General features: G+C 34.2%; 3 protein-coding genes across 3 annotated transcripts in view; all 3 read right to left on the reverse strand.

Annotated features, from left to right (window-relative positions):
* Positions 1-759, reverse strand: part of LOC113806530 (uncharacterized) — a 1,882-nt gene extending 1,123 nt beyond the window's left edge. Inside the window, exons 1-3 of the mRNA XM_070127590.1 lie at positions 687-759; positions 466-512; positions 1-64 (exon numbers count right to left, since the gene is read on the reverse strand). The exon at positions 1-64 is cut by the window's left edge and continues 42 nt beyond it. Coding sequence (XP_069983691.1) covers positions 1-64; positions 466-512; positions 687-756 — 181 coding nt within the window. The 5' untranslated portion in view covers positions 757-759. The remainder of the gene's footprint in view (positions 65-465; positions 513-686) is intronic.
* Positions 760-3,329: 2,570 nt separating this feature from the next.
* LOC138863368 (uncharacterized) lies at positions 3,330-5,465 on the reverse strand. Its single transcript, XM_070127591.1, has 6 exons — positions 5,365-5,465; positions 5,144-5,190; positions 4,652-4,757; positions 4,258-4,367; positions 3,922-4,047; positions 3,330-3,750 (listed from the first exon to the last, which is right to left on the reverse strand). Exons 1-6 carry the CDS (start codon positions 5,432-5,434, stop codon positions 3,661-3,663), a joined length of 549 nt encoding a protein of 182 aa, XP_069983692.1. The 5' UTR covers positions 5,435-5,465; the 3' UTR covers positions 3,330-3,660.
* Positions 5,466-8,270: 2,805 nt separating this feature from the next.
* Positions 8,271-10,394, reverse strand: part of LOC113806508 (uncharacterized) — a 15,544-nt gene continuing 13,420 nt past the window's right edge. Inside the window, exons 2-7 of the mRNA XM_070127364.1 lie at positions 10,107-10,179; positions 9,853-9,899; positions 9,345-9,450; positions 8,954-9,063; positions 8,609-8,734; positions 8,271-8,442 (exon numbers count right to left, since the gene is read on the reverse strand). Of these exons, the coding sequence (XP_069983465.1) occupies positions 8,353-8,442; positions 8,609-8,734; positions 8,954-9,063; positions 9,345-9,450; positions 9,853-9,899; positions 10,107-10,176 (549 nt within the window). The 5' untranslated portion in view covers positions 10,177-10,179 and the 3' untranslated portion in view covers positions 8,271-8,352. The remainder of the gene's footprint in view (positions 8,443-8,608; positions 8,735-8,953; positions 9,064-9,344; positions 9,451-9,852; positions 9,900-10,106; positions 10,180-10,394) is intronic.

The following is a 10,394-nucleotide window of genomic DNA, read 5'->3' on the forward strand; positions in this document are numbered from 1 at the left end:
TGTATATTTCTCTCCTTGTTTGTTCATCATGTTCAGTTGCGAAGAGGTTCTTGCAGACTTGCAGCTTTAAGAAGACATCAAGTGCGTTTAGGATTGGAATTACTGCTAAACTAGGCAAACTCTCTTAAACTAATTTATAATAATCAATGTTATAGAATTTCTTCTTGCACAGAATCAACAACGACCCACAGAAAAAATAAATAAATAAAAATGAGGAAACTAGAAGCACTCAGAGAGCGCATACCTCCGCCAAGGCAATTGGGGCAACTGAGGCAATCATTTAGAATCTTAAAAATTCCTGGATCCGGATCATAACCCGGATCACCATCAAAATTTAATAGCATCCAACCTCTGTTCATAACTTGTGAGTTACCCTGCCAACCAATGAACAAACACACTAATCAACACTACGGAAGACATAACCTCCTTGACGGAGATCATTAAACAAAATGAAACAGTACTCACATCAGCATCACACGAGGCCACATTCTCAGCTCCCACACATGTTACATCTGAAGGAAAGATACTGTTAGATACGGAATGGACAGTGCTTGCATAGAGTGTCATTGGGCAGTCTTTCATTTAACTTTGGTTTAGAGTAAAAACGAAGATTTTCTTTGCAATGTAATATTACAGGTTGTCCTTTCTCTCTCTATCCATGTGTACTTTTGTTATTTGCTATTTACTTGTTAAAAATCGAGTAGGAGAAGCAGAAACTGCGGCCACTGCAGCCAGGAAGGTCAAGGCTTTCATCATTTTCTGGAATGTAGACAAAACATTCTGTTAATCTGATATTCCTGTTTAAATGTTTTGATAAAAATACAGTAACCCATTATCTCTTAATCTACAACAGGTCACATCTCTATGAAAGTAATATCAAAAACTGAAGTAATGAGATGAGCTTCCATGCAGTAAAACCTCCTTTAGTACTTACTACGAAGGTGAGTAGAAGCAGACTGAATGAGCTTGACAGAGCGTCCCTTATATATGAGACGCGTGACTCAGCTTGTTTGCTTGCGTCATCAGGAGAAGACGGAAGACAAGCATTCAAATTGCTGTGCGCGTCTGATGCTAGGGAGTGGGAAGAAGGGAGAGGAAGTTATACATGCATACATAATACGTATATACATACATACATACACACGCACACATATATGTGTGTGTGTGTGTGTATTTCTGTGTACGCATATATATACATATATACATAAATATATATTCTATTTATATATGTATATATATGTATAAATATATTCACATATATGTATATATACAGTATACAAAATAAATGTATATATGTGTATGTGTGCACTCGCGAGTAAGTGCGCACACATGTAAAAGCGTTCAGGGAAATATATAGAATTAATTGAACATTTCACAAGCTACAATATACTACAAGTGAAATCGTCATTTTGACTTTGCTTATTTCAGTCGATTTAAATGAGAAACATCCGACAGATTTGGCATCCCGCCCACGGCCCGAGGCAGGAAGGGCGTCCGCTGGCCAGGGCCCCGTCTGCCAGAGGAAAGTCCTTCGAGACAGCGTCGCCCAAGCCCCTGCTCGGGAGGTCGCGACCTGAAACCGGGTCACATTATAGTCGGTGAATGACAAATACTTTTCGCAAAGACTCTGGCCATTCCTTAGAAGCTAAAAGATGCAGAATATTTTTCGGTGACCGCAGACAACGGCCACGGAAATTTTTGACGATTTCGTCATAAGGACGAAAATAGATTATATGAGGGTCGGGTCATTCCCTGGGATTGTTATGGAAATGAATTTTTCTTTTATAATAAGAAATGTTGTTAATAACATCGAAGATAATTTCACTTTTTTCCCAGAATAGTAATATCTTTTCCTCCATATATATATATATATATATATATATATATATATATATATATATATATATATATATATATATATATACATATATATATATATATATATATATATATATATATATATATTGGAAATTTTAGTGATCATTAAAAAAAGACTGATAATGCTGTTAATGACAATGATTTGATTTATTTTATTTATTTATTTATTTATTTTTTTTTAGAGTTTCAAGAATATGCCCTCCATATATATATATATATATATATATATATATATATATATATATATATATATATATATATATATATATTATATGTATACTTATATATATATATACATATATATGTATACTTTTATATACATATATATATACATATACACATATATATACATACTTTCTTTATATATATATATATATATATATATATATATATATATATATATATATATATATATATATATATATGTGTGTGTGTGTGTGTGTGTGTGTGTGTATATATTATATGTATACTTATATACATATATATACATATATATGTATACTTTTATATACATATATATATACATATACACATATATATATACATACTTTCTTTAAAGGGATGTTTGTTACTTTTATATGATTATGCACATACACACTATATATATCTATATCTATCTATCTATCTATCTATCTATATATGTATGTATGTATGTATGTATGTATGTATGTATGTATGTATGTATGTATGTATGTATGTGTGTGTGTGTGTGTGTGTGTGTGTGTGTGTGTAATACGTGACATATTATATGTTTATATGATATGCATGTAATTTTCTTAATTAATATATATATATATATATATATATATATATATATATATATATATATATATATATATATATGCATATGTGTGTGTTTGTGAGTGTAATGATAACGGAAATGTTACTGATGGTGTACCCCATTCTTGTTTATCATTATTATTGTCGGATTTTATAAAGTAACTGTCGTACAGAGTACTAGAAAAGTTTTGTATTTCTGACGAAGATATTCATCTCTTATTTTGTGAATATATTCTCATTTAATTCATACCTTTCCTACATTCGTCATCAAGAATACGGTTCATAAATTGATATTCTTTTGACACATTTTCTGGCGTCTGGGACGTCCATGGTTTCTGTCTCAGTCAAAAAGGCAATGTGTTCCATGGATTTTGATTCTAAACAAAACTTAAAGCGTAAAAAAAAAAAAAAGTCTAGAAACTGATTTTTATATGCGTCTGTGATGTGTTTATATAAGAAATCTGTAAAGAACTTCAATTCGCTTTTTCGAAATAAGAACTTCGCAAAGAACATGAAATGATTTGTTCGGAAATAAATGAACCTAGCAAGGAATTTAAAATGCTTGTTTGAATGGTTTCAGAAATTGTTTTCTGAGGCTGTGCTACGTTGAATGAGCAGAACAGACGTTTTTATTCCAGACGTTTTAGAAAACAGAATGAGGAAAATAATTATTGGATGCTTAAAGGTATTTGTCTTTATTATTCGTTATGGTGGACTATCTCGGAGAAATACCTACATCGATTTGAATTTTTAGCGGAGGTCTTTTGAAAAAGTGTGATAAAAATGAATAATAATTATTCCAAATCTTTTACAATTATTATAATTTTAGTTTACACTGGTTTAACATAGATTTCCACGGGAGAAAGGAACGATTGCACACCATTACTCCTCAGGAACAACAGTTATGAATAATAATTCCAAATCTTTTACAATCATTATAATTTTATTTTACACTGCTGTGACATGAAGATTTCCACGGGAGAAAGGAACGATTTCACACCATTACTCCTCAGGAACAACAGTTGTAGGCGCAGGTGTTGTGAAATCCTCCAGGAAGCATTCGTAGAAGATGCAGGCCTCCCACTCCTCAATCTGAAAAGAAAAGAAAAATTGATGGACACCGAAATACATAATGACGAAATAGGGACGCAAAATGAGAATACAGAAAGAAGGATTAGAGAAGAGTGAAGGAAAGGGCTTAATCTGTATGAATGTATGACATGAATTCTTCCTAAAGCATAATGGGGAAGGAGCAGAACTTACGCTTTGAGGCGAGCAGGACTCTGCGCCAGAAACGAGGCGGTCGAGGAGGTCAGGACGAGTGTCGTTAAGGGCGGGAGTCAGCCTGTCCAGGAAGGGCTGAGGGTCGACTGTTCCGTCAGGCCTCACCTGGAGGGGGGGGGGGGTGATAATGATCATGGGAATGTGAGAAAACAGGTCATGTGACTGTTGTCATCTACTTATACGGAGCAATAAAGGTTACTGATGAGGGAGCAAATGTTTAAAGTATCCTCAAATGATTTGATCTTCTAGAGTCGTTAAATAATATATACTTTACATTTCCCACACGCCTTAAGAGGGCCATGCCCTTGGACTTACCTCTCCACGCTCCTGCAGGACGCACTGCTTCACTGCCAGGTGGTTCTCCTCGGAAACAAAGAGCACCAGAGCCTGTACGTCTGTGGGGCTGAAGAGGAGCTCAGGGTCCACTGGAGAGCGAGGAAAGGATCATTAACAGTTTGCAATTTCTTTGGTTTTCATGTTCAATGTCTGTATTTTCCCATATTGCCACTGCTAACACTACCAACAGCACTGCAGTTATTAGCATTACTCTTTATGAATATGTTGTGAGTAGCATGATCAACCTTATCTTGACTCATTTCTCTACAATGATATTTGCTACAAATGTTATGAAAGTCCTCCAGGTACGTGGATATCAATGCGGTTCAAAAAAGGAAAAAGAAAAAAAGAAAAAGTGAAGTTGTAGCCTCACCGTCATCGAGATGGCTGAAGCCGTTTCCATCGAGGCATTTCCTGTATATTTCTCTCCTTGTTTGTTCATCATGTTCAGTTGCGAAGAGGTTCTTGCAGACTTGCAGCTTTAAGAAGACGAGTGCGTTTAGGATTGGAACTACTGCTAAACTAGGCAAACTATCTTAAACTAATTTATAATAATCAATGTTATAGAATATTTCTTCTTGCACAAATACAATAACACCGACCCACAGAAAAAAAATAAATAAATAAAAATGAGGAAACTAGAAGCACTCAAAGAGCGCATACCTCCGCCAAGGCAATTGGGGCAACTGAGGCAATCATTTAGAATCTTAAAAATTCCTGGATCCGGATCATAATCCGGATCCCCATCAAAATTTAATATCATCCAACCTCTGTTCATAACTTTGTGAGTTACCCTGCCAACCAATGAACAAACATACTAATTAACATCGACGGAGATCATTAAACAAAATGAAACAGTACTCACATCAGCCTCACACGAGGCCACATTATCAGCTCCCACACATGTTACATCTGAAGGAAAGATACTGTTAGATACGGAATGGACAGGGCTTGCATAGAGTGTCATTCTGCAGTATTTCATTTAAATTTGGTTTAGAGTAAAAACGTAGCTTTTCTTTGCAATGTAATATTACAGGTTGTCCTTTCTCTCTCTATCCATGTGTACTTTTGTTATTTGCTATTTACTTGTTAAAAATCGAGTAGGAGAAGCAGAAACTGCGGCCACTGCAGCCAGGAAGGTCAAGGCTTTCATCATTTTCTGGAATGTAGACAAAGCATTCTGTTAATCTGATATTCCCGTTTAAATGTTTTGATAAAAATACAGTAACCCATTATCTCTTAATCTACAACAGGTCACATCTCTATGAAAGTCAAATAAAAAAATGAAGTAATGAGATGAGCTTCCAAGCAGTGAAAGCTCCTTTAGTACTTACTACGAAGGTGAGCAGGAGACTGACTGAATGAGCTTGACAGAGCGTCCCTTATATATGAGACGCGTGACTCAGCTTGTTTGCTTGCGTCATCAGGAGAAGACGGAAGACAAGCATCCAAATTGCTGTGCGCGTCTGATGCTTGGGAGTGGGAAGAAGGGAGAGGAAGTTATACATGCATACATAATACGTATATACATACACACACACACATATATATGTGCGTGTGTGTGTGTGTATTTCTGTGTACACACATATATATATACATATATACATAAATATATATTCTATTTATATATGTATATATATGTATAAATATATTCACATATATGTATAAATACATTATACAAAATAAATGTATATATGTGTATGTGTGCACTCGGGAGTAAGTGCGCACAAATGTACAGGACATCCAGAAGCGTGTATAAACGTACAGTTTAAGTGTAAAAGCGTTCAATGAAACATATTGAATTAATTGAACATTTCACAAGCTACAACATACTACAAGTGAAATCGTCATTTTGACTTTGCTTATTTCAGTCGATTTAAATGAGAAACATCCGACAGATTTGGCATCCCGCTCACGGCCCGAGGCAGGAAGGGCGTCCGCTGGCCAGGGCCCCGTCTGCCAGAGGAACGTCCTTCGAGACAGCGTCGCCCAAGCCCTTGCTCGGGAGGTCGCGACCTGAAACCGGGTCACATCATAGTCGGCGAATGACAAATACTTTTCGCAAAGACTCTGGCCATTCCTTAGAAGCTAAAAGATGCTGAATGTTTTTCGGTGACCGCAGACAACGGCCACGGGAAATTTTGACGATTTCGTCATAAGGACGAAAATAGATTATATGAGGGTCGTATCATTCCCTGGGATTGCTATGGAAATGAATTTTTCTTTTATAATAAGAAATGTTGTTGATAACATCGAAAATAATTTCACTTTTTTCCCAGAATAGTAATACCTTTTTCCTCCATATATATATATATATATATATATATATATATATATATATATATATATATATATATGTATATATATGTATATATATATATATATATATATATATATATATATATATATATATATTGGAAATTATAGTGATCATTAAAAAAAGACTGATAATGCTGTTAATGACAATGTTTTTATTTATTTTATTTATTTATTTATTTATTTTTTAGCGTTTCAAGAATATTCCCTCCATATATATATATATATATATATATATATATATATATATATATATATTATATGTATACTTATATACATATATATACATATATATGTATACTTTTATATACATATATATACATATACACATATGTATACATACTTTCTTTATATATATATATATATATATATATATATATATATATATATATATATATATATATATATATATATATATATATATATATATTATATGTATACTTATATACATATATATACATATATATGTATACTTTTATATACATATATATACATATACACATATGTATACATACTTTCTTTATATATATATATATATATATATATATATATATATATATATATATATATATATATATTATATGTATACTTATATACATATATATACATATATATGTATACTTCTATATACATATATATACATATACACATATATACATACTTTCTTTAAAGGGATGTTTGTTACTTTTATATGATTATGCACATACACACTATATATATCTATATCTATCTATCTATCTATATATATGTATGTATGTGTGTGTGTGTGTGTGTGTGTGTGTGTGTGTGTGTGGATGTAATACGTGATATATTATATGTTTATATGATATGCATGTAATTTTCTTAATATATATATATATATATATATATATATATATATATATATATATATATATATATATATATATATATATATATATGCATATGTGTGTGTTTGTGAGTGTAATGATAACGGAGTTGTTACTGACGGTGTACCCCATTCTTGTTTATCATTATTATTGTCGGATTTTATAAAGAAACTGTCCTACAGCGTACTAGAGAAGTTTTGTATTTCTGACGAAGATATTCATCTCTTATTTTGTGAATATATTCTCATTTAATTCATGTCTTTCCTACATTCGTCATCAAGAATACGGTTCATAGAGTGATATTCTTTTTACACATTTTCTGGCGTCTGGGACGTCCATGGTTTCTGTCTCAGTCAAAAAGGCAATGTGGATTTTGATTCTAAACAAAAGAAAGCGTAAGTAAAAAAAAAAAAAAAAAAAAAAAAAAAAAAAAAAAAAAAGTCTAGAAACTGATTTATATATGCGTCTGTGATGTGTTTATATAAGAAATCTGTAAAGAACATCAATTCGCTTTTTCGAAATAAGAACTTCGCAAAGAACATGAAATCATTTGTTCGGAAATAAATTAACCTAGCAAGGAATTTAAAATGCTTGTTTGAATGTTTCAGAAATCTGTTTTCTGAGGCTGTGCTACGTTGAATGAGCAGAACAGACGTTTTTATTCCAGACGTTTTAGAAAACAGAATGAGGAAAATAATTATTGGATGCTTAAAGGTTTTTGTCTTTATTATTCGTTATGGTGAACTATCTCGGAGAAATACCTACATCGATTTGAATTTTTAGCGGAGGTCTTTTGAAAAATGTGATAAATATGAATAATAATAATTCCAAATCTTTTACAGTCATTATAATTTTAATTTACACTGCTTTAACATAGATTTCCTCGGGAGAAAGGAACGATTTCACACCATTACTCCTCAGGAACAACAGTTGTAGGCACAGGTGTTGTGAAATCCCCCAGGAAGCATTCGTAGAAGATGCAGACCTCCCACTCCTCAATCTGAAAAGAAAAAATGGACACTGAAATAACACGTAATGCCGAAATAGGGACACAAAATGAGAATACAGAAAGAGGGATTAGAGAAGAGTGAAGGAAAGGGCTTAATCTGTATGAATGTATGACATGAATTCTTCCTAAAGCATAATGGGGAAGGAACAGAACTTACGCTTTGGGGCGAGCAGGACTCTGCGCCAGAAACGAGGCGGTCGAGGAGGTCAGGACGAGTGTCGTTAAGGGCGGGAGTCAGCCTGTCCAGGAAGGGCTGAGGGTCGACTGTTCCGTCAGGCCTCACCTGGAGGGGGGGAGTGATAATGATCATCGGAATGTGAGAAAACAGGTCATGTGACTGTTGTCATCTACTTATACGGAGCAATAAAGGTTACTGATGAAGGAACAAATGTTTAAAGTACAGTACAGTATCCTCAAATGATTTATATATACTTTACATGTCCCACACGGCTATTAAGCATGAAAATCGAGTGCCTTAAGAGGGCCATGCCCTTGGACTTACCTCTCCACGCTCCTGCAGGACGCACTGCTTCACTGCCAGGTGGTTCTCCTCGGAACCAAAGAGCACCAGAGCCTGTGCGTCTGTGGGGCTGAAGAGGAGCTCAGGGTCCACTGGAGAGCGAGGAAAGGATCATTAATAGTTTGCATTTTCTTTGGTTTTCATGTTCAGTGTCTGTATTTTCCCATATTGTCACTGCTAACACTACTACCAACAGTACTGCAGTTATTAGCATTACTCTTTATGAATATGTGAGTAGCATGATCAACCTTATCTTGACTCATTTCCCTACAATGATATTTGTTACAAATGTTATGAAAGTCCTCCAGGTACGTGGATATCAATGCGGTTCAAAAAAGGAAAAAGAAAAAAAGAAAAAGTGTTGTAGCCTCACCGTCATCGAGATGGCTGAAGCCGTTTCCATCGAGGCATTTCCTGTATATTTCTCTCCTTGTTTGTTCATCATGTTCAATTGCGAAGAGGTTCTTGCAGACTTGCAGCTTTAAGAAGACATCAAGTGCGTTTAGGATTGGAATTACTGCTAAACTAGGCAAACTCTCTTAAACTAATTTATAATAATCAATGTTATAGAATTTCTTCTTGCACAGAATCAACAACGACCCACAGAAAAAATAAATAAATAAAAATGAGGAAACTAGAAGCACTCAAAGAGCGCATACCTCCGCCAAGGCAATTGGGGCAACTGAGGCAATCATTTAGAATTTTAAAAATTCCTGGATCCGGATCATAATCCGGATCACCATCAAAATTTAATATCATCCAACCTCTGTTCATAACTTTGTGAGTTACCCTGCCAACCAATGAACAAACACACTAATCAACACTACGGAAGACATAACCTCCTTGACGGAGATCATTAAACAAAATGAAACAGTACTCACATCAGCATCACACGAGGCCACATTATCAGCTCCCACACATGTTACATCTGAAGGAAAGATACTGTTAGATACGGAATGGACAGTGCTTGCATAGAGTGTCATTGGGCAGTATTTCATTTAAATTTGGTTTGGAGTAAAAACGAAGATTTTCTCTGCAATGTAATATCACAGGTTGTCCTTTCTCTCTCTATCGCTCTCTTTCATTCTTCCACTCACTCCTGCTTCCATGTGTACTTTTGTTAGTAGCTATTTACTTGTTAAAAATCGAGTAGGAGAAGCAGAAACTGCGGCCACTGCAGCCAGGAAGGTCAAGGCTTTCATCATTTTCTGGAATGTAGACAAAGCAATCAGTTAATCTGATATTCCTGTTTAAATGTTTTGATAAAAATACAGTAACCCATTATCTCTTAATCTGCAACAGGTCACATCTCTATGAAAGTCATATCAAAAACTGAAGTAATGAGATGAGCTTCCAAGCAGTGAAAGCTCCTTTAGTACTTACTACGAAGGTGAGCAGGAGACTGACTGAATGAGCTTGACAG

The sequence above is a fragment of the Penaeus vannamei genome, chromosome 11 (genome assembly GCF_042767895.1).
Source record: "Penaeus vannamei isolate JL-2024 chromosome 11, ASM4276789v1, whole genome shotgun sequence".
NCBI lineage: Eukaryota > Metazoa > Arthropoda > Malacostraca > Decapoda > Penaeidae > Penaeus > Penaeus vannamei.